Genomic DNA, 23,267 nt, shown 5'->3' on the forward strand with positions numbered 1-23,267 from the left:
GCTACTGGCTTCATCTGTAGTGATTATAAAAGCTTCAGTTTGCCTCTGAAATCAATAGTAATTGGGTCAGCATCAACTGCAAATGTAACGTGCTGCTTTGCTTTCTTCTGGAGAACCGTGAAAATACCAAGGGCACTTCTGTAAGGTCAGTGCTTCCGCCTCTTGATGAATGCATAAGGCAGATGTGCTGTCCCTTGTGCTGCCAGCCCTGACACGGGGAAAAAAATCTTGCTGGAACCCTCGCATTTGCAAAATAAAATGCATTTGGTTGAGCTACCGTGATGGGTCGGGGAGACATGTTAAAATACCTCCACCCCTTTGCCTGCAGTCACATGCTGATAGGTAGATGCTGTGCAGCTCCTCTTACGCTTTCAAGGCATACCTGAGAAACTGGGCCGATGAAAGAGCAGCATCTGCTAAATACTTTCTGTGTACAATCCCAGGAAATACAATGGCATGTTGTCTCAGGGAGCTGGGAGGAAAGCAAGGGGCAGTCATACTCTGCAGCTTCCGTGGCAGTGCACGTCACTGGTATCCCAGTCGCCTACCAGGAAGAAGGGATGGGGAGAAACAAAGCTTCTGCCGGGCTCAACTCCGCACGGTTGTCCTGCAGAGAGCAGAACAAAAAAGGAAACAGAGCAAGTCTTTCCTTTGCTAAATTCAGTTACACCAGTTTGCTCTGTGGGAACTCTGTAGCAGAAGGTTGTAAGGAGGAAAGGAGTCACCCGTGTCTTCTCTGTTGCTGTGTGGGGTCAGTATGGTGGCTCATGAGTAATTCCCCTGAAGTCTATTAAATATGGGCTGCTATCAAGATTAATTCTGCAAAAGCAGTGTGAACCCTCATTCTCAGAGAATAATGCAAGTTTATTTTGGCCTTTCCAGGGTGAAACAGGTAGGAGAGGGTAGTGGGAGAACAAACCATGCTCAGGTATGTGATTTCCAGAAAGGACAGAGGAGCAGGGGTTGCAACAAGGGGTTTTTGCAGAGATCCCACGTGAGTTGAAGTTTCAAGCCTGATCTGCAGAAAAAGTCACCTTCCATTCTCTGCAGCATGCTCAGCGCTCAGTGTTTTGGGGATGGAAGACAGTGGAAGATTGATACCAACTGTATTGCTTCATCATCACCTGGCACATCACCTTCAGCATTGTGCTGCGTTGATTGCAATAACCCAAGAAGTATTTCGGCATCTGACAATGTGCAGTGCAATTTGTACAAGAGGAAAGGTCTCTAATCAAAGATAGTAAAAACATTGTCAAGTAACCCGAAGTACCTCATCTGTGCTAGCAGCTTGCTCTGAAATACAAGAAAGGGAGATGTTCTGTGGTGTTGAGCTCTACAAAAGTAGCATTATATGGTAGACAAGGCTTTCGTGATGCTTCTGTGATGAATCCCATTTCTCAGAGATTTATAACTCAACGTCAAGATTCCTCTTGACCTAAAGTTTGTCAAACCAAATCATTCGTGCTTCTCTTGTCTTTGGTGCTAAGCCTCGTGGTTCGGGCTGGCTAATATTTGGGGAGAGCAGAGCTGCAGGAGTGTGCCCAAATGAAGCAGAGGTGGGGAATGTAGGAGAGCTGGTTGTCATCCTTCTCCATCCCTGATGTATAGCTGTCACCCCAGGCACTTTCTCTCCTCTGCGATCATCTCCAGTGTCCAGAGCAGGTACGACTTTGCATCTTTGCTCTGTGTAGAGCTGTGTGCAGTGGCAGATTTTGGTTTTGTCCTGTGAGACAACTGATTGCCTTCTGACTCAAGATAGCTAAAGCTCATCTGCAGGCTGGTCTGGACATGGGGCAAGTGTTTTTATTAAAGAGTTTGAGTCAAAGCTTATTTGAAATTCAGTTCTCACTAAGGCTGTTGTCAAATTCACACCCATCTGGTCAAGGAAGTGGGCCCATTTTGGCAACTCACCTTCTTAAATGGCCGTGTGCCCTCACTTTTATATGCAGATTTTATGGGCTTTTGAATCCTTCGGGTTTGTTTTTTTTTCTCCTAAGCTGTAATACTTACAGAGGGACACAGCGTTCACTAAACTCTTGCCCATTATAGCGAATAGGGAGTGCTATTTCTTGAAGCTTTAAATTCAACTAGTCCTCCAAGACCCTGGATAAAGGCAAGGAAAGTGCCACACACTCCCACCTTGCTCCCCTCCCTCATCTCTTTCTCCCTGCCTTTTGCTCTTTTAATTTCTTAAAGGATGCTTTTTACAACTTGTTGTAAAAAAAAAAAAAAAAACCTGTGTGCATCTCCTTGTCTTTTGAGTTCTGATATATAGGTGCTTTATGCTTGTTTTATATCTCAATACCAGGGATAAAATGAGCTGTAGTAAAAGGAAAAGATGCAAAAGACTGCAAAAATAAAAAGAAATCTTTGCTGCTCTTGGAATACATGACTACAGTATGCATAGTGTTAGGCTAAAACTAGGCATTAAAAAAAAACGCCACCAAAACACTGCTTGCAGAGTTGTAAAATAAATGTGGCTTGAACTGTGGCATGGTTTTTTTGACTCCATTAGTACACTGTTGTTTCTAACTGATTATTTATGTTCTGGTAGCAGCAAGACTCCCCAACTACCATGGGAGCCCATCGCTGAAGATCTCGGGTCCCACCATTAATCATGGGCACGTCTGACGCTTTCATTGTTGCCCTCCCAGTTTCACTGTTTGACAGCCCAAACTGCAGCCATAAACCAGGATGCAGTAGTTAAGCAGTGTCGAGTTAGACATGAGGGAACATTGCTTAATAAATCACGCTTTGTACAGTAGCAAAACTCTGTAAACTTCAGGGCGAGCATTTAATGAGCAGCAATATAGTTCGCCCGTGGTGGAAAAGAAGCATAGGGCTGATCCGATGCTGTGCACATCCCATCACTTTCTGCTACTTTATTACTCATCATCTGCATTGTTAATTTTTACTGGTTCATTTTAGATTTTAAAGCTGAAGCTTTCTGGTGTGAATTTATACAAGTAATAATGTACACTCTCTGCACAGCCTAGGAATTTGAGGAAAACCCTTTTGTTAATCACTTCTCCAGGGAGATTTTCCATAATTTTCCCTTTGAGAGTTTTCTAGAGTTGCTGCTCTATTCTGCCCATCCTATAAGATTCATAGCAGGAGATGGAAGTTTTCCTCACCCTGTTTCCAGTCTCCCTGTTATCTCCTTTTTCATTTAACCTCTCAAGTCTCACGGACGTTTCTTAGTCTGAGGAGACGGCAGCGTAAAGTGCAGCCGATGAAACTAATGCGCCTCAAACAAGCTGTTTTCCAGTTGTGTGAGTGAGGCCAAACGAAGCAGTGAGATGTCAGAAGTGGGAGGCAGGGTTATCAATGCTAGAGGGAAGAAGTAGTGCCTGGGAGGGCAGAGTAACTGTGATTATGTCTTACAAGAGGAATAGCGATGTTGCAGGAGAACAGACATTATGGTGCTTCCTTGCTCGTCAAGGGTGGCTGCAGCTGTGAACGTCAAAACCAAAATGTTTATGTCACATCTGTTGTTGCTTGCAAGCAGGAAGGTACATTTGATGCTTATGTGGTCAGAATAACACTGTAGAACAGTTACAGTAACGAAAATAATGGATTATCCAAGATCTGGTGAAATTTCAGTGGGAACTGTGTTGATCTCTTGCTCTGTTTAAGGTTTGCTCCGTGGCTTGCTCACTTTGTGCGTGTCTTGCCACTGACTTCAACAGTTCTCACCTCAGTTCCTTGGCTGGGTTTGTGGTGTTAGATGAAAATGTTTTGCCCACTGGAGAGTTCAAACGGAGCAGTGGCCTCTTGATGTTTTGTCGTGGAGGGAAATGGTTTTGTAGGGAATGCCAGCTGCTGAGACCTTGCATTGAGGCTCAGCTGCTCCTGTGAGCAGGTTGTGTCCTGTTACCATGTGCGTTCATGCCATCCTATTCCCTTCCCTGTGTCCTGGTGAAACAGAGACTGTATCTGCAGTGTATAATGCGTGAACACCATGCAGGACTCAGAGAAGTACCATGAAGACATCCATGAATCTACCCAGACATGATTATTTCCTCCAGCAGTGTGAGCACCAGCACCTGTTTTCCTGCTTCCTTTGGGTTTTCGCACAGCCACACAGTCTCAAAGTGTAGCAAGTTTATTAGTAGAGCTAAGATTGCTCCAAATGCTGCATCTCAGCCTCAATGCCATTCCCATCACAAAGTTCAATTACTGTTTCAATTAACTGCAAGCCCTTGATGAACATTCATTAGTGGGAAGTTCCCCGTAGTCATCTAGCTGTGCACAGTCAAACACTGCTGCATTAAGCAGGAGGCAAAGATGCTGTAACACATGCAAAGGCGAGGATGCTGCAGGGAAGCTGCTGATCCTTTGGTCTCTTTTATTAGGAGATCATGTCATGCTGGTGGTGGAGCTATAGGTCGTAGGGTGGAAATGGCAGAGGGGGGTGAAGTTGCTGGCCGAGCTGTGCCAGTGCAGATAGACTTGAATTACAGTAATTAAATGGTGTCTTGACTCGGGACCCAGAGTTGTTTTCAAAAGAACTCAAAGCCAGTGGGAATATTTCCATTTGCTGCCACGGGCTTTGAATACGACCCACATAAACCAAGACAGGAGAGTGTCTTTTAAAGGAGATATAATAACCAAACTGGAAGAGATTTGCTTTAAGCAGAGCTTTTCAGTGGGGTTTTGGGGTCAGTATTATGCCAGAGATCTTAGCGCATCTGTCCCACTTGGAGTTTTTTTACTGCCTCTCCTTTGTTGGGTGATCAGCTCATGTTCCATGTGCAGTGAGGAGCCCTAGGAGAATTCATGGCACTTCTAGACCGAAGAGTGGCCCTCTCCCACCCTTAAAAACAGTGACTCAAGGGCAGAACTAGACAGAAAAGCTTCAGGGGGACATTGGGGCATAAAGGCCTATCACATTAACTACCATCCTGTTAAAGCCCGTATACACTTACTGTTAAAAGCAAGCACCCAACAAGTTCTGCTAACTTGCTTGTACAACTACAAAAAAACCCAAGAGGGCAATCAGGCCGTCTTGTTGAGGAAAGTCATGCATGTTTAACCTCACTGGCTTTTGACTGCTTCACTGCACACCCTTAGAGTGCTCTTAATGGGGATTTTCTCTGGAATCACATTGCACTGTAAATGCAACAGCCTTATCGTTGCTGTCTGTGCAGAATTGAAGGTGCCTGATTTTGATGCAGGGAAGCAGATTTATTTTTACATGTTCCATCATTTGCTTCCCTTGGTTCATGATGAATGCTCGAATGGCTCTGAGCTTGGTATTCCTGTGTCTAAATTACATTATAAATTTGTGTTTATAGGTTTACAGATGCCCTCGCCAGAGTACATAGTTGATGTAGAGTCTATGGATATTTTCCCTGTTGGCTGGTGTGAAGCGAATGCTTATAACCTAACTCCACCACACAAAGCTGTTTGTAAGTACCTGGAAACCTCAAGCAGCATAGATATTGCATCAACGGATTTATCAGGGAGTTTCTCTCATGTCTATAATCCAATTTTCGAAACTACCACCCTAACTAGCCGACTGGTAACCAGGCTGTAAGTGTACTGTAATAAATAGTAATGAATCTAATTAGTGACGAGACTCCACGTCACTGGTATTATGGAATTTGTACTTATCTGTGTGATCGGTCTCTAAAAGTGGGATTGTTTGCGCTGGGAAAGGCTGTTACGTGGTGTGGGATTGCACAGTGTGGCTTGTGGGGTTGTCGGGGTGGAAACAGGTTTTGTTGCACTGAGCCAAGTTCACTCGGGCAGCTGGGTGAATTAGGGACACAGGACCTCAAATTGGGAAAAACCCCATAAAATATAGGGTGGAATGGGCACGAAGAGGCCATCCAGGTGCTCTTTCTCCAAAACAGGATCTCCTCCACCTAAATCGAGAAACGTTTGCTGGCCTCCTGGGATGGAGTTTCTGCCCCTTTCCAGGGCATCTGTCCCGTTATTTCACTGCCCTTATCAGCTCAGGGATTTCTCTAGTGTTTTAATTTAAATCTCTCCTGGCACAATTAAGCCCATAGGGGTTTTTGTCCTGCCTCCAGTGAGTATTAAGGCAAATTTCTTTCCGTTTGCATTTGAAGGCCGTTCATGAGTGCTCAGTGGCTTGGTGTTGGTCTCTTGCTCCTCGCAGAAACTATCCAACTCCGATCTCAAGCTACCAAATGAAAAATTAGCCTCGTTGTTTATATTAATTAACATCTGAAAGGCAAATTTTAAAATGTGTCAACCCTTTTGAAGAGTTAAATATGCTTAAGTTAAAAATCAGGCAGCCAGGGCCTAATTTGGGAGAATACTGCTATGGCAACATTATGCAGCCTTATCTCAATTTATAGCTAGGGATAAATTATACTGGAGGTAATCACGCTTGTAAAATGTAATCTTATCCATATGTGTTTCTGTATGGAAAAATAGTTGTGTTTTTATTTTAGGTTTTTTTTTATGCTGATCCCATAAAACACAATATTAGCATTCCAGAGGAAAGATTAAATGTATTATTACATCTTTAAAGTAGGTTTTAATGATGTAGTGACTTGCTTAAAAAATACCCAGAAAAGATGGCGATAGTAATTAAGTACCATTTCATTGTGTTAGAAGTCGTTTTATAGTCAGTGCATTTATACAGCTTTTTATGCGTTATGGATATACTTTATAGGACAGAAGAGTACGAAACTATTTTTTTCTTCCTTGCTTCATTTTTACAGCACGAAGGAAGAGAAGAATTGCAGTTGTGCAACCAGAAAAGCAGTAAGTTTTTGTTGTTTAAGGTGATATTTTTAGAGAGGTGCATCAGGTCTTCCAGGGAAGATAATAACACAGCAGCTGAGTGACTTTGCTAACTACTGCCCAGATACTGCGGCAGAGTTGGCAAGGGGGTGGTTTTAAATCTAAAGTGCTTGTGAACATATAAGAAAGTCTTTGCAATAGAAATATTTTACTAGTTGGGACTGTGTAGCCAGTGTCTGATGGCCAGTAAGGGATTCTTATGAAAGATGGGTACGTACCAAGAAGGCATTTCCCTATCTAGCCCTCGCAGTTTCTAGAAACTAGAATTTAAGGAACTTACGTGTGACTGTTTGCAGCCTGAAGGGCTAAATCTCACAGACCAGAGTGTATTTTTGGAGGAGGGGTGAATCTGGCTCCTTGTTCTGCAATATGCTAGCCCTGGGTTATGCTAAACTGTGCAGAAGCAGGGTTGCATTTGAGGTATCTTCATTCCTTGGTCAGGCAGGTGCTGGTTTATCTCTTGGTCCAGCCTGAAGGCTGCTTCTGCCCCTTTGCCCTGTCTGACACTGTTAAATACGCTGAATTGCTGTTTACCAGGTTACCATCCACAGTGCCTGTTGAGAAAATACCTCATGACCTCTGCCCGGTTCCTCAGCCAGACACAACAGGTAAGGCTGCTTGGCACCAGCGTGATCCTTCTTTCAAGGACCCGTTGCCTGTATGGAGGAGGAGTTACCCCAAAAAGGGAGCAAGTGTGTCATACGGGAGGGGAGACAGGACCACATCCTTGGGGGGTGTGAGGTGGTATGGACCCACCAACAGTGCGAAGAGTCTCTGAGGTACAGCTTGTGAGGGTCTGGTCCTCTGCATGTGAACATCGTGTCTTGCTGAGCTTATCGGAGTCCCCCTGCAGACTGCCCGTTTCAGCTAACAATGTTTTAGGGCCAGGCTCATGAAGCCCTCGTGGAGATGGATGCAACTTTTTAATTGGCATAAATGAAATTACTTACACCAGGACTTAATGGGTCCCTGTGTTAGCATCAAGACTGTGTGGCATGGCTGCTACTTCTGCTAAAGGCGAATGTTTCTCCCCTTTAGCAATGGCAGGAGGCTCTGAGAGAGCCATATTCATCCAGTTAATTGTGTAGACTCAGCAGGAGGGGCAGGATTTAACTCACTCTATTTCAGCAGACTGCAGGACGCACACTGGCATCTAAGCCAACATCCCGGGGGCCCGTTACAATCAAATGGGGAGAAAATAGCTCTTTTTGGGTATGATAAGCAAAAAGTGGATAACCACTTGGGTGGCACGTGAACCACATCTAGACATACCCACCTCTCTCCACGGGCTATAAAGGAGCCCAGAGTAGTTAGCCCAGACAAAGAAGACTGAGCTGTAGACCCATGTTGGGTCAGGGGAATGGCACCGTGGTGCTTACTGGGTTGGACTGTAGCTGAAAAGGGGTTTGTAGAGCTCTCCACCTGAATCTTCTCCCTAAGCCGATTCCGTATCTGTGAGAGGCAGCTAATACATTCCCTTTCCAGCAAGTTGCAACCGAGACGCTCACGTCCGTCTGCGATGTGAATGATGAAACAGCCTCGGGTCATGTTGTGAATTAAATCCTTTCCTGATTCTCCTTGTGGTAGGGTGTGCAGCCAAATCAGCTGCTATTAAAAGCACTTGCTTTTCCCGTGTTGAATGGATTCAAGTAACAAAGGCTTCTCTACCTTCTATCTCAGGGAAGACTTTTTGTGCCTCTTTTACTGTTCTCCCATCCTTCCCACATCTAGGAGGAAGAAGGGCCCTTGATATATTCTACAAAAGTGCTACACGCACATCAATGCTACTTTCTCCTTGCAGGCACCATCAATGGGAGATACTGCTGCCCCCAGCTCTACATCAACCACCGCTGCTTCTCAGGTCCATATTTGAACAAAGGCAGAATAGCAGAGCTACCTCAGTCTGTCGGGCCTGGCAAGTGCGTGCTGGTCCTCAAAGAGGTATGGCTCAGCTATCTTTTGGGGGGGGATTTCAGGGGAAAGCATGGATCGTGGGTTGTCAGGGCCAGAATTTCAAAAGAATGCACCTGAAATTGTCCTGGAGCTCTCTAGTGGTTTCTCTAAGTCAAAACTGCAAACTGGGAGGAGAGGGTACGTATATGCATTGCGGGTTTCGATGGGAGAGATGACATTTTTGAAACATGGAGAGTTCTGTTGGTTGGGAGCAAGTTTCATCTAATTGTGTGCAAGAGAATTAATGTTCTGACCAGAGCCATGCCAAAGGGGACCTCTGTGGTTGTTGCATCAACCTGTTTCTCGGCATCCATGATGCTGTTGGGCCAGCAGGTTCAGTGTGCGTGACACCTTTGTGTATGTGACCATGGTCTGATGGGACCCAAACCGTTAAGATCCAAAGTGAACAGGACAGAAAGCCGAGCAGGGATGTGTGCAATATACTGAGTGGAAGCTGTGGTGTGGCCAGCGCTTGCTTATGGTGGATGGGTTAATCCCACGCAGCAGGGCTGGCAGAGCACCACCATCTGTTTGCTTCATCCCAGTTGACCCAATCAGTGCTTGCTTTGGGCTGGATCCAGAATGTTGAGCGCTTGCTCTTGGCCTTTTGTTGAAAAAATGCATAAATATTTTCCACAAAGATTACAGGGTGCCATTGGTGCCTTGGATGCTGTTTCAGTATGACTTGGGTCTTCTAGAAATCCAGATCTTCCAGCTTTCAGGTCTGTACCTACATGAGCCCCACTTTATGAGGATGCAGGGGCAGATCTGAACCATTGGTGGAAAAGCATGGGAACTCTTACATGTCCATTTATCTGATGTATTTTCAAGATTCTCAGTGCCCAGCTCAGGATGTTTGCATTTGTCTGAAATGAGATGAATCCCAGTCCTTAACAGAAACACCTGAAAGATGAGATTCCTCCCAAATCAGCCACCACTTTCAAAACCAACTCTGTACTGTACTGTAGAGTGACTCATGTGTCCCCGTGCTGTTCCTCATCACCTACATGCACTGCTTTTTGCACAACAGCATGCATGGTTGAAAGCTGGGCCGTGAAGAGAGTCCCGTAATCCAGCAGCCTGTGCAGGTAGGACACTTGGGTCTCAAAGGAGCAAGTCAAAAATAGCCCTCAGCAGAAAGCAGGATAAAGTGGTTGCAGAGCAAAAATTGACAGCTGCCAAATTTGAAAGCAAGTCCATAGCGGCTTGCTGGTGGGGAGTTTAGCAATCTGCTGCTATGTGAAAAACAGGCGATGAAAAAGCAACATGGGGGAAACAAGAGGCTTTCACAGGCAATACTTATGCTAATGTTTCTTCCTCCTTTCCTCCTGGAATTTGGATTTTGAAAACATAAGCTTCTGCCAGGTCCTCCCCTAGTGTCTTAGGGCTTTGCTGCATAGACTAACACCAGCTTCTACAAATTCCTCAAGAATGAGACCAATTACCAGCTGTGGAAAACACCCTGAATTTCCTATGAAAGTCTGTTTTCTCTTGCTCTGCCTCCTTACAGAATTACTTGCTGAAGGAGAAAATAGCAGTGTCAATGAGACATGAGCATCTTGCTTTTGGAGACACAAATGACTTCCCAAGGAGCAGGACAGTAGCAATGGCCCAGCATTGGTCAGTGGTATTTTACAGATAAATCCAAGCTCATTCTGGCCACGGGGACCAGGTCCAAATTCTGGAAAGGGGGAAGAGAAGGCATTTAGGGTGGTGCTGTAGGGGAGATACACCTGGTTCCTGTCAGCTGCTGCTGAGATGAGAGAGGTGTCAGCAGCTCAGAGAACCATGGGCAGGGGGGAGGATAGGAGTACCCAGCATGTGGAGGAGGCAAGAAGTGGCAAAGAAGACATCCCTGCATCGAGATGAAGATGTGTGGCAGCTGCCAGAGCACCCAAAAGGACTGCAGAGCTGCTGATGAGAACAGTGCAGCAGATGCCTACTCCAGCCCAAGACCACAACCACAAGGCTTTGCACAGCCAAAGAGCTCACGAGGGTCGCCATCCCTCCGAACCCAGTCTCGGTGCTGAGTTTGGTGCCTTTGTCTCACTTGAAACCCGCTGATGATGTGGCCCCAAGAATGCAAATGCATTATAATTATCTCACTCTCACTATATAGAAGAATTACAGGCCGTTGTAAATTATGCATCAGCATAACTTGTCTGGAACAGATAAATTATACATGGACTTTACTTGGGGAGCACACAGGGGAGGGTGGGAAAGACAGTTCAAAACAACAGCTACGAAGGAAGAGCAGAGTCAGTAGCAGTCTGGTGAGAGCTTTTTAAATCACCCTGCTCTCCAGCTGTAACTCACAGCCTTCAGAGAAACTCTAGTCAAAAATCTGTGCCGGCCACCAGCCAGTTCACAGTGGGCAGCGGTCTGCGTGACACAGATGCTGCTGTGTTTGGCACTGATGGAAACCCCAGACTTAAAACATCTGACCAACCAACTCCTGCCCCATTCCTGACCTGGATTACCTAGAGCAAGAAGAGAGCAGATGTCGTCTCCCCACTAGCACGGGGTGATGGGAGACCTTGCTTCTGGCTGAATGCTGAGGGAGTAGCTCCCCATGCTCTTCCTTCCTCCACACTCAACCACGAGGGTTGTATCAAAAAATGCAGCACAACTATAGTTCATGATACTCCTCGGCCCTCTTTTCCCCCAAGGTCTTGTCTTTCCTTACCTCCGTCACTGATGCTGTAAAGCATCATCCTGGATCCCACTCTAAAACTGGTGCTAATTGCCTGCGTGCTAATAGTGAGATAGCTATGGATCAGTACTGCTTGCTTCTGAATTAAACAAGCTTAGGAGACACCCTTGTAGTGTGGACTAGGAGGTTCTCCTTCCATTTGAGTAGCATGGGCTGTTCTCACCTGGGGTGTCAGGAGAGAAGCAGCACAGATGGGTTTGCTTTTGTGCAGCACCTCTTTTCCAACAGAACAGGCCGAGTTCTGCGTTGTTACCGAATCCCCCTGCTTTCTGCCCAACTGCTTTGTTCTAGTGTTGGATTCAGAGGTGGTGAGCTCTGCAGGGAGGAAACTGCTAAGGTGCCTGCCAGAATGGCAGCTCTTGAGCAAGATTTCCCAGCAAAATCTTGAGAGCAATTGCAACTTGTTTGGTAGTATAATGAAAAATACTGATTTTAATTCTGTGCGTGTGTCGTTGCATCCATGCAAAGCCTTAGGTGAGTGACAAGTAACTCTTTTGCCGTGTACTGCCAAATTTATTTTTAAAGCCTAGCTGTTTGTTATTCCTGATGCCAGCACAAGTTTCTTATGGGACCAGTGGTTTGTTGTGGTTTCTTTCACCCCGAGAGGCGAGTGAGGTGGTAATGCCTGTTGTTTAACATCAGCTGCAAAGCTTATCTCATTCCTGACATACTTGTTTGGAAAAGAAGTTGAAACTTGGAGCCAAATACAGTGGAGGCATCAACTATTGCCATCCAACAACTGCATCTGGCCTGAAAAATAGTGACTGTATAGTATCTCAGATATGTAATAAATGCTAACTTTAAGTTAAATTAAAATAGACAGAGTCAGCTTTAGATTTAGTTCTTGGGTCAGAATATCTAAAAAATACTTCTGAACAGTTCTTCCATCTATGCCAACAACTTTCCATGGTAACATTGTAAAACAAAATGAGGTGTCTTTTTAAGACTTCAGATGATCTATAACCCACCATATCTTAGGGAAATATGCTGTAAAAATTAATTAGCCTCATTGCTTACTACTCCTACTATTTTTAGGACATTTTTTCTCTATTTAAAAAGAAAATAAACTTAAAGGTAATGTGACTGTCCAACTGATGCAAACAGGAGAAATCAGCCAGCGTTTGTGAAGGAAGGCTATTGCACTCTGCAACTTTAATTTTTTGGAGCACAGCATGACTTCTTAGGAGGAATTTGCATAATTAAATCGTGATGCTTAGAAAATTAAGTAGCTTGTGCTGAGCCTTAGGTGTATGATTGAGCCGGGCTGATAGTGTTATCATTAGTGATCAGATATGGAATGGCAGAAACCTCTATAGTCTGGAGAGTTAAACACTGCATTTCTGCAAGAGGGTTCACTAACATCCTCTGTGGACTTCAGCTCATCTGTAGTAGTTCCTCCAACATAGGATCTGGATGTCTGTATTTTTGGAATGTCATGGACTGTCATGAGCATGTCAACACGTAAGTGCTACAACCTTGGCTATGACAAAAATCCGCTTTTAGATCCTTGATCATCTAATGAAAGAATCCCAAGAACACTTTTTTCCCCCCCTTCTCTCTCTGTCCCAGAGACACTTCATTATTCCAAGTAAAGTGAAATAACTGTTTACTGTCCTGCCTGAGGCTAGTCTGGGAGTTAGGTTCTCTCCTGTTAGGTAGGAGATGTGGGCTCATATCTCAGATAGAGGAGAGACATTGAGTTTCTCCTTATAAAGATGCTGATCACTGGGCTCTCGAACAGGAGAAGAGGTGTGATGGCATTTTGAACTGCACCTCATGGATGATGCCTCTTTAGAAGGCTTCATCCAGGGTTGGGACCATTAATGAAGAGGGGTGGAGAGATGGGAAATGTGTGAATACGATGGGGAGAAAGGTGCTGAACTGCCCAGTGGCATCAGACACATCTAGACATGCTCTGGAAAGGGCCCTTGTGCACTTGAAAATCTATGACATGGAAAATTTAATAGCTAAGATGTCAGGTGCCTGTAAGGTTAGAGGCTTGTGATGGTTCTGAGAGATCATGCTCACTGATGTGACTCCAAACTCCTTGACTCTGAAAATCCATCAGTGGCAAAATAAAACCTTGTAGATGCGTAGCAGCGAAGGCTGATGTTGTCTAATCCACCCCGCTGTTCCAAGGCACTGCTGGCTGCACCCAAACCATTCCTGATGGAGAGGGCTGATAAACTACCAAAATCTCAGGCTAGTCACACTCCAGCCAAAGGGAATTTAGTGAATCAGATCAAAATTTGATCAGTCTGATATAGATGAAGCAATTTTCCATCTCCAGAGAAGGCTGGAAGCTGGAAAGTTGGAAACTGGTCTAGGTTTCTTTACTGTTTTTGCTTTAATCACAGTTAATTTTTGAACAAGGACCAGTGTTCTTGTTTCTCCCTAGTGTTTATTAGTGTGTAAGATGAAGCAATAATGTTGTTAGAAGGTAACACTGTTAACATGGTGATGAACTTCTGCTGTAGAGTAAAATGCCAAACCCAGTAACTTATTTGAGATACAAGAAGAGTAAAAGCCAAAGATTTTAAAAAACAGTTTTTCTTCCCTTAGAGGGAAATGATTGTGCTTATAAAACACACTTTTTTTTTAAACTGAATTTGGAAGTTTACAGAGTCCTGCTGGTGACAAGCCAGCTTTGAGAGAAGTCCTAGTACTGTGGGTGTCTTTGCAGGGCTGGAGTTGATTAGGTGTCTGGGATAATGCCCAGACATGGCCGCACTGTTATTTTCAGGGTTGGGTTTTCTTTTCTTGCTCATTTCCTAACTGTTCTGACAACTCATACAAACACCATCACCCTGATAAAGGAGCAGGACAGCGCTGTTTGTGGGAATTGGTCAGCAAGAGGTGCTCGCTTTCTGCTCCCGGCTTTCCCACCGGCAGGCAAGGTGGGTGTAGAAGTGTGCTTAAGGAGAGCTTTCCTGGCAAGCTGCTGCGTGGTGTTAAATAACTCCCTGGATTTGCTGATCAAGAGGGGAGCACATTGTGTTGTGAATGAGCGTGGGAGCTACCCAGGCACTTGATGTTTTTTGGAAACCACCTTTAGCTTCCCTACATCGGGTCTCGGTGTCTCTGTGCCAGAGGCCAGCTCCCCATGAGTTTGTACGGCGAGAGGCAGGCAGGAAAAGATGTGGGTGAGCAACTGGACGGGTCAGAATTAGTTCTTGGGTCAGAATATCTAAAAATACTTCTGAACAGTTCTTCCATCTATGCCAACAACTTTCCATGGTAACATTGTAAAACAAAATGAGGTGTCTTTTTAAGACTTCAGATGATCTATAACCCACCATATCTTAGGGAAATATGCTGTAAAGCTTAATTAGCCTCATTGCTTACTGCTCCTACTATTTTTAAGACACTTTTTCTCTATTTAAAAAGAAAATAAACTTAAAGGTAATGTGACTGTCCAGCTGATGCAAACAGGAGAAATCAGCCAGCGTTTGTGAAGGAAGGCTATTGCACTCTGCAACTTTAATTTTTTTAAGCTTTCTTTTGTTCTCTTGGGAATCAGTATGGCTTAGTAACTAGTACAGCGGGTTGTGTGAGGAGATGGGAACCAGCTGGAGAGCTGTGGGTAGATCCGTGTTGTAGTTTCCCCTTGTAGGGTGTGTGCTCCTGCCCTTCCTCATAGAGTGCTCTGAGGTGTACAGATGGTCAGAGCTGCGCAAGACGTTGGTGCTCTTGTTAGTCGTTGCTTTAGGTGTCTGTAACTGCGCTTTTTGGAAGAGTGGTTTGAGTAGTGTTTTCCAAGGGTCCAATGATACATCCAGTTTTGCTTCCACTAAGTAACCTAGCCAAGCAACTCAGACCGCTGGCATTTTACATGGTACTGCGCTGCATTAAGTGAAACCCTTGCCTGAAAATGATTAATCCTACAAGGTTTTCAAAATGCTAGTAAATCCTCAGGTTGCTGGCTTTAAAACAAAACAAAACAACACAACAACCCAGAACAGCCCCCCCCCAAAACATAAACACATTGCTCTTGACCTAGTCACTTTTTCATTTCTGATGAACCATGTTCATGGTTGCTGGGGAAACTTAATGCTCATCATACTGGAATAATTTGCAGACCCCCAAAGAATTAAGAATAGGTTGTTAGGTAAAGAGCTAAATTATATCAAAACCAATCCAGACTCACTATGGGGTCATTCATGTGCATACAATGCAGAGTGTTCAAACACATGGTCTGGTGCTGTTGAAAGATTTGTTTTTCTTGTATTTATCTCCTTAGGCCAAGTGTAGACTACTAAAGCTTGGTTTCCCTGAGCCAACAGTAGGAATCATTTTTATGCGCAGAGACTTTGGATTAAATGGATTGGCACATGTGTTTTGTTGTACGGAGTGGACACACACTGGGTTTCAGGCACACCTCCTGCAAACTCTTTTTGTGTAGACTTCATTAATATTCTGTTAATACAGTCAAGGCATGCAGCACTCAGACGCTTAAGCATATTGCTGACCTCAAGTAACTGAATTTCCCCTTCAGTGTGTAGTGGTACACATGACGTTGTACCTGGTTGAGCCATCAGAAGTATTTTCATTTTTAATTAAATTGAGCTAGTATGGATGCAGCAAATGGAATCTGCTTTGGGTGAGAGGGTCTGTCTCAAAAATTGCTGATGAACAGGAAATCTTGAGGGTTAGCTAGCAGCATTTAATGCAGTTACCGTATCAGACTGATGTGTCGTCTACAATAAGCTTGGTACATTGATCCAATCTGGGACCACTTCACGTGGCATCTAGCACTTACCCTGTGCAGCCCAAGACCTAAATTGTCACCTCTGAGTTGCTTCTGACTATGCAGCACCTGGGATCATACTCACTGCGGTCAAGGACTACTTTTAAACCCATCGGTGTTGTCGGTTTTGTCTCTCTCAATAGGTTCTCAGCATGGTGATCAATGCAGCTTACAAGCCAGGGAGTGTTTTACGAGAACTACAGCTAGTGGAAGACCCTCAGTGGAATTTCCAAGAGGAAACACTTAAAGCAAAGTAAGTCTTCAGATGTGTTCTTTTATTTGGGAGGATTCAAAAATGGAACTGACTGGGGGGAAAAAAAAAAAAAGAGAACAAAAGATTTTTTTCTATTGTGAGAGTGTTCTAATTATCATTTTGCTTCATTGAATTATTTGACTCATTCTATAGCAACTTAAGAAATGAAATATTCACCTGAATGGTTGATTTCTATTGTCTTTCTCCAAGCAGCCATCCAGATTTTGATGAAAATGCCACGTTTATTCAGTGGAGTCCTGAGTTTTATGATAAGCTGTTCATATAAGCTTGGCTATTATTGAATTAACTCAGTTCCTGGCTTTCTAAATGTAGGAGTATTACTGCTTTTAATATAGAGCCTGTCACTCTAATGCAGAAGAACCTGGTGAGAATGAATTGCACAAAATAACGTGCAAACGAAATAGCAGGGACACTTTTTAAGCAGGAGATTTATTAGGACAAAATACTAACAGATCTGAGATTCAGGTCAAGGTTTGAGGCCTTTCTAGAGTATGTGCTTCAATTCTCAACTAAACAACACTTAAGAAAACTCAATTTCCCCTTCCAACTTCAAAATTTACCCATTTATGTCTTCTTTGTGTAATGAGTACTACACTTAGGATGTATTTCAACATCCATTGTCTGTCTGAAAGAGGGGAGCCTCACCCAGCTCTCTCCAGAGTCCCTCCAAAGAGCAGTTCTTCCCACTTCAAGATGGATGTCAACAAATACTTCTTTGAAGACCGCTCTCTCTGACTAGCTTGGTCACCTTGACTTTTTGAGCACTGAAGTTAAATGCAGTGAATCTCACCCTTTGTACTGAATTCTGTTACTCCTTTTCAAATAAAAGCAATTTTCTCTCAGTTATTTGAAATGATTGACTGTCAAATATGGCACTATTGATTGCTATTGTATTTGATCTTTGACCATGCAGATACTGCAGGAAGTTCATGCGTCCCCTAGTTGAGAAAGAGAATTCATAACCTTTTATTCTGTGTACTTAGAAACTGCTTTTCTAAAGGAGGATTGCAAATAGAAATGAAAAGCTACTAGAAAATCCTCTTTTTAATTTGCTTCTTTCACCCATGTGGAGAGTGATGTTTTTCTGTTTGTCAGTTGAAATTTTGTGGATGGAAATCTAAAAGTCATCCTTGTGCATGCCCATTTTCATTAAAAACAAGTCATCGCCGTGGTTTTCATTAATTCCACGCTCCCACACCGTGTACTAGTAAACATCAGATAATACACTCCTACAGGTACTTAGCAGTTGTGAAATCAAGTTGTAACGCCCCATCTTAATATCCTGTCCTGCAAAGAACAGAGCTTACCAGCAATTTTCCTGTTAGCAGTATCCAAAATAGGACTTTGTTGGGATTTCTCATTTGTGTGTGAGGATCGACCTTGTGCAAAAGCAGCAGTATCTAGTTCTTAAGGCTGCTGCAGTCCTTATTTCTAATGGGAGACAGACTGGAAAACATTTAACTGACCATCAAGTGCAAGGATGTCTTGTCCTTGATAGTCAGCTAGGTCTGTAGCCCAGTCCGCTGCAACCCCAGGCAGCCTGCTGACTCCGGGTGTGCTTACAGCAGGAAGATAACTCAGTTATGAGTACGCAGGCTGCTAGAGATTGCTGCTCATCTGTATCGCACCGACCACTTGTCCTCCCTCACTGTTGCCTGATGTGCTGGCCATACTGTAATGACCACCTCTGTCTCCGTTACTTTCCCCTGTAACGCTTCTACCCGTTTGTTCCTCTGTCTGTTCCCTCCTCCCATCTATTTAGCAAGGTGGCCAGCCTGCTGGGATATACCTTACATCTACATAGCCTGCCAGATAAAAGTATACCACTGCTTTCCAGCAAGGAGGCTCTGTATTTTATGTTGGCCAGCCTGTGTACATGTTCCTGTATGATGGATACCCCAGGAGGCAGCAACCTCACCTCTTCAGTGAGTCAAGCAGCGTCTTTCAACTTTATCAAGCCACAGAATGGATCATTACAGGCTCAGAGCTGGGGCAGCAAGTTTGGGAGTGAATTCTGTTCATATCAATGTCTATCATTCAGTGTGGCGTTGTCCTCTGGCTCCTGAGGAGGCAGAGCTCGTGGAGCTGGACAACACTTGTTGCTGTAGCTGTCTGGCTTCTGGGGCTGGAGCTCTGTTCGCATAGCAGTGCTCAGTCGCCGTACCAGCTTGTCTGTGGGTAGTTTGGGTACTTCTAAGAGTGGGTGACAGAGGGTGGACGTTCCCTAAGACTGTCTAGCTACCTTAGGACTTCCTTCTTTTTCCCTTCCTGAGTTTGCTTGAGTTGCTTCGTCAAGAAGCATACCAAGGGTTTAATTGCATTTGGTTGTGCAGAAGCAGAAAACACGCTCATGCAATCAGGTAGCCTGGGACGCACAAACGGCACATGACACGTTATATCAGGTGTGACAGTCAGCTGTGCTCCAGAATCTTAAAGAGAGACCCGTAATGAGCGAACGCATGTCTACACCGACTTCCAGCTACACCGGCTCCCGGTGGTGTCTTGCTGCTAATGATGACAGCTCTACAGCCAGCTGGAGCGTCTGCGCTGTAATGTGACATGTCGCGTCACCGCCTTCCTTCTGATGTAAACTGACAACTCCTTGGATCTTGACAATGTTGTTGTTTGTTTGCAGCGACGGCTGCAGTAGGGTAGAGCAAAGGGGAGGGAGGAGGATGGGGAAGAGCAGGCTGTTTTTCTCGCTGGCCCAAATGCCAAATCATGCACTGCCAGGAATGCATTATCTCAGTCCTAGGGCAACCTGCATTTAGTTTATTCTGCTGTCTTGAGTGACCAGCGCCGAATCAATTACACTCGCCTTGCAAAGAAGATAAACAATTTAGGTTGTCCAAAGAGATGTCTCTGCAATGCGTGATGGCAGTCGCTTCCCATCAGTGCTGCTGCCTCTCTGTGAAAATAGTCAAACCTGATTTGTTGGTGATGATGGGTTAGAAATGTCAGGCTTGATCCTCTGAATTCCCGTGAGGGCCAGCTGAAGCTGTAGGCGTTCAAGCCTTATAGTTTTGATGCTTTAAGTTCAGTGCCTACATCTTGATGTTGGCATCCCAATTTTACATAAAATGCTTGAGGGACTTTGTGTTTTTTAAGGGATTTTATTTCTAAGGGCTGTAACTGGGGCTGGGCTTACCCATTTTTGCAGGACTTTGGACATAACTCTGCACACAGTGATACTGTTTATCTCCTGGGTCTTGTATGAAGCCCAGTTAATCAAAATAAGAAAGGTGAGTATTCCTGGACTCCATTAAATGAAATGTTGGGAGTGCCCAAATCCAGCAGCTGAACTCTAGGAATATTTACCCCCATCACAGACACCATTGCTTATTTGTGAGGCTGTATTTCAAAGAAAGTCTTTTCACTGTGGATGCTTTAGAAGACCGCCTTTCACTGGTGGAAGATAATGCTGAGGTGTTCAAAGTCTTCTTTGCCTCAGCCTTTGCTAGCAAGGGTTGCTCTCAGGCCTCCCAGGTCCCTGTTGTTCTTTGAGGGAGTGAAGCGTCACCCACAGTAAGTGGAAACAAAGCTAGAGACCCTATAAGCAAACCAGATGTGCACAAGTGCATGGAACCAGATGGTAGGCAGCCAGCTCTGCTTGAGACAACTGGCCAATGTCATTGCAGGGCCACTTGCTGTTATGTTTGAAAGTTGAGGATGATCAGGGAAGTTTTCTGATGTCTGGAAAAAGGCAAACATCACGCTCCTGCTCAAGAAGGGCAAGAAGGAGAGTCCAAGTAACTACAGGCTGTAAGCCTAACGTTCTTGGGAAGATTATTAGGCAAATCGTCCTGGAAGCTGTTTCCAAGAACATGCAGGACCAATAGGTGACTGGCAAGAACCAGCATGGATTTACAAAGGGCGAGTTGTGCCTGATGTGATGAGATAACTGGTTTGGTTGTTGAGGGAAAAACAGTGCCAGTTACTTACTTTGATTTTAGTAATGCTTTTGAGACAGTCTTTCATAGTGTCCTTATAGCCAAGCTGTGGAGATGTCGATTAAACCTATGCGTGATGAGTGGAAAGTTGACTGGACAACTGAACCCAAAGGGTTGCAATCAATGATATGCAGTCCAAATAGCAGCCAGTGATTGACAGTGCTCCTCAAAGGTCAGTACAAATCTACAGCTCATATGATCTGGTTCGTCTTCTGCATCAGCCCTGCCACATACTTCTTGAGGCATTTCAGGGGTGAATTAGTGTGACCAGGTGGCCTTCTGTGCCAAATACTGGAGATAGAAGTCATCAGGACCAGTGGAATGACTTAAACCCTGTCTTTCCATAGTCAGGAGGAGACTTAACAAGACATGTCCTTAGAACCAGAACAATTCCAGGGCCCTTTCTGAATCCTGTCTTCAAGAGAACAGAATGTTACTGGATGATTAACTGAGAGGAAGGTAATTACTCATGTTTGGCAGACTTTAAGCTAGTAAGACAAATTGGAAATTTCTTGCAGGAGAATAGATAGGAGGTTTTGGTCCCCCAAAAGGATATCGAGGCTTCTGGCCACTGCCAGGGATTTTCAGAACTATGGGCTGAATCCTTATGGTGACATTTTTGAAAATGAGGGTAGCCTCATTGTTCTTGAAGTATCTTCAGCACAGGAATTTTTGTGTCATCACACAATGGTCCCTAACTGGAGCTCCTAGAAGACATTTTGTTCTCATGAACCTCTGATCTATTTTATCTTCAACAGAAGAATGGTATTGCCAGCAAATTGCTATTTGCTTAATACTGTTGCTCATAGATCAGCAAAGATCCCAAATATATTTTTTGTGGGAATAGTTTCAGCCACAAGGGTTTCTCCAGTTTTTGGGATCTGAGTGCAGAGAAGCGGGGAGAGGAAAGGAACATTTCTTTGGCTTTAGCTGAAAAATCTTTTTTTAAAAGAACAGTGATTTTTAAGAAAACTGAAAATGTTATGCTTGACGCAGCTGTTGTGCAAGTCTCCAGTGCTGCCATGGTGTGCGTGCAGGTTACTTGCTGCTTATAAGTGGTTGGGAAGATAGGAGTCCTAGTATGAAAACATAGATAGAAATATCAGTAGTTGGTAATTTTTAAATGATAATAATGGAAAAGGGTTTTCTGGTTATATCCAAAGGAGCTCTTTCCGCATGGCTGCCCTAGAACAGCTCAGGTTACATTTGGTGGTGTTTGTGTTAAAAATCTTTAGTGTGTGAGGAATATGGAAAATATTAGTAGAACCTGGTTTATAGTTGAAAGAGGTGCTGCCAAGCCCAAAATCATATAAAAAATATTACTGCGGCCAGTACTAACACCTTGGGTTATTGAGACTGATTGCTGCCATCACGTTGATCCCTATTTTGCCATCGGTCCTGCTAATTAATTACTGTGTGTGCTGCGTTCAAACCAGACTGAAATCGGTCAGTTGTTCATTTTCCTAGTTTCATCTTTTTCTTTTACCAGGCACTTTAGTACAATGGGTCCTTTCTGGGCAGCCAAACATAATAGGAAGCACACAGTTAGAAAAAGTCAGCCATCCTTGAATAATACCCATCAGGCAGCTTTCTTGGCTTATAAGAAAGAAGATCAAGAGGCAATTTGATTAGAGTGCTTTTGCAGGGAAACAAAACCAGATGCAGCCTTTTCATCCTAGCGGTGAAAGTCAGAACAAGGACAAATAAATGTAAGTTAAATCCAGACACATCCAGACATAAAATGAGGCATAGGCTCATGAGGTATATGTGCAGGTGCTCCCACTGCCAGGATTCTGTGAGGAGAAGCTCGAAGGGAGGCTGGTGCTTCTCTGAAGGTGATGCTTCAGTCCAACCAAAGTTGCTGGCATTCAGGTGAAGGGAACACAACGGAATTCTGCAACCTGTCACAGGAGTCAGACTTCCTGGCCTAATGATCTAGGCTCTTGTTAAACTTAATGGCTCCTGGAGAAGTAATAAGAGCAGGAGTCCTTTAAAGCACATGGAAAAGAAATGTAAAACGTTTTAAGTAGATATATTTAAATGCCTGTGGAATTTGTTCTTTTGATTTGATATTAGGTATTGCCAAACCCTCTTTGTCCAGCCAGCCTGTGCAGCTGTTTCATAGGGGAGCTGGGATAACAGTGCTCTGTACCTGGAAGGAACACTTTTTCCATTTTACATCATCTGTCCAGGTCTGTTGGGGTGCTTGAGGAGTTGGCTAATGAAGTCATTCATTCATTCGGATGAATGAATCCAGGATTGCCTCCGTGACCTAGGGTCCTTGATTGGGCACCAAATGGAGTATCAGAGCCTGGTTCTTTGCAGAAATACTCGTTTAGATTATGGAAGAGTTTTGTGTTGAGATGATAGTTTGGATCAAATCTTTTGCAACATGAGGATGGTTGGGCCAGGCTCTTCTCAGACCCAAGTTTCGTTTGGGTACCTGTCTATAACACTTTATGTACCAGAGTTTCAAACCCTTTTCCCACACCCCAGTGTTTCCAGAAAGAGCTTTTGGGAGCAAGAGCAGCAAAAGGTGGTTTCTCAGTTGCTCTGTGCAACTCAGTAAAACCTTCAGAGAGGCAATAGGGTCTGGGCACATGCTGTGTATTTTAACTCTTGGGCCACATCTCCTTTGTTTCATCTTTTCCTCCTCTTCCTCTTCCATATCTGACTATCGGCAGCTGATTCCCTGCTAGGGAACTGTGGGTCTTAATGCGCTCGCAAATGCTTTGTCTCATTTTTTCTGATGACTGTCTTTGTCTTTCATTGCCTCCCCTCCAGTAATCTTTCTTTCACTGTCTCTCCCTCTTTTTCTTCTGTGTGTGTTACTTTTCCCTCCTCTAAGCA

General features: G+C 44.2%; 1 protein-coding gene across 1 annotated transcript in view; it reads left to right on the forward strand.

Annotated features, from left to right (window-relative positions):
* The window catches only part of SFMBT2 (Scm like with four mbt domains 2), a 101,029-nt gene that overhangs the window by 70,047 nt on the left and 7,715 nt on the right, over nt 1–23,267 (forward strand). Inside the window, exons 11-15 of the mRNA XM_086474916.1 lie at nt 5,298–5,411; nt 6,699–6,741; nt 7,318–7,388; nt 8,582–8,721; nt 16,337–16,446. Coding sequence (XP_086331042.1) covers nt 5,298–5,411; nt 6,699–6,741; nt 7,318–7,388; nt 8,582–8,721; nt 16,337–16,446 — 478 coding nt within the window. The remainder of the gene's footprint in view (nt 1–5,297; nt 5,412–6,698; nt 6,742–7,317; nt 7,389–8,581; nt 8,722–16,336; nt 16,447–23,267) is intronic.

This window comes from Leptosomus discolor, chromosome 1 (genome assembly GCF_034619465.1).
Source record: "Leptosomus discolor isolate bLepDis1 chromosome 1, bLepDis1.hap2, whole genome shotgun sequence".
NCBI classification, from domain to species: Eukaryota; Metazoa; Chordata; class Aves; order Leptosomiformes; family Leptosomidae; genus Leptosomus; species Leptosomus discolor.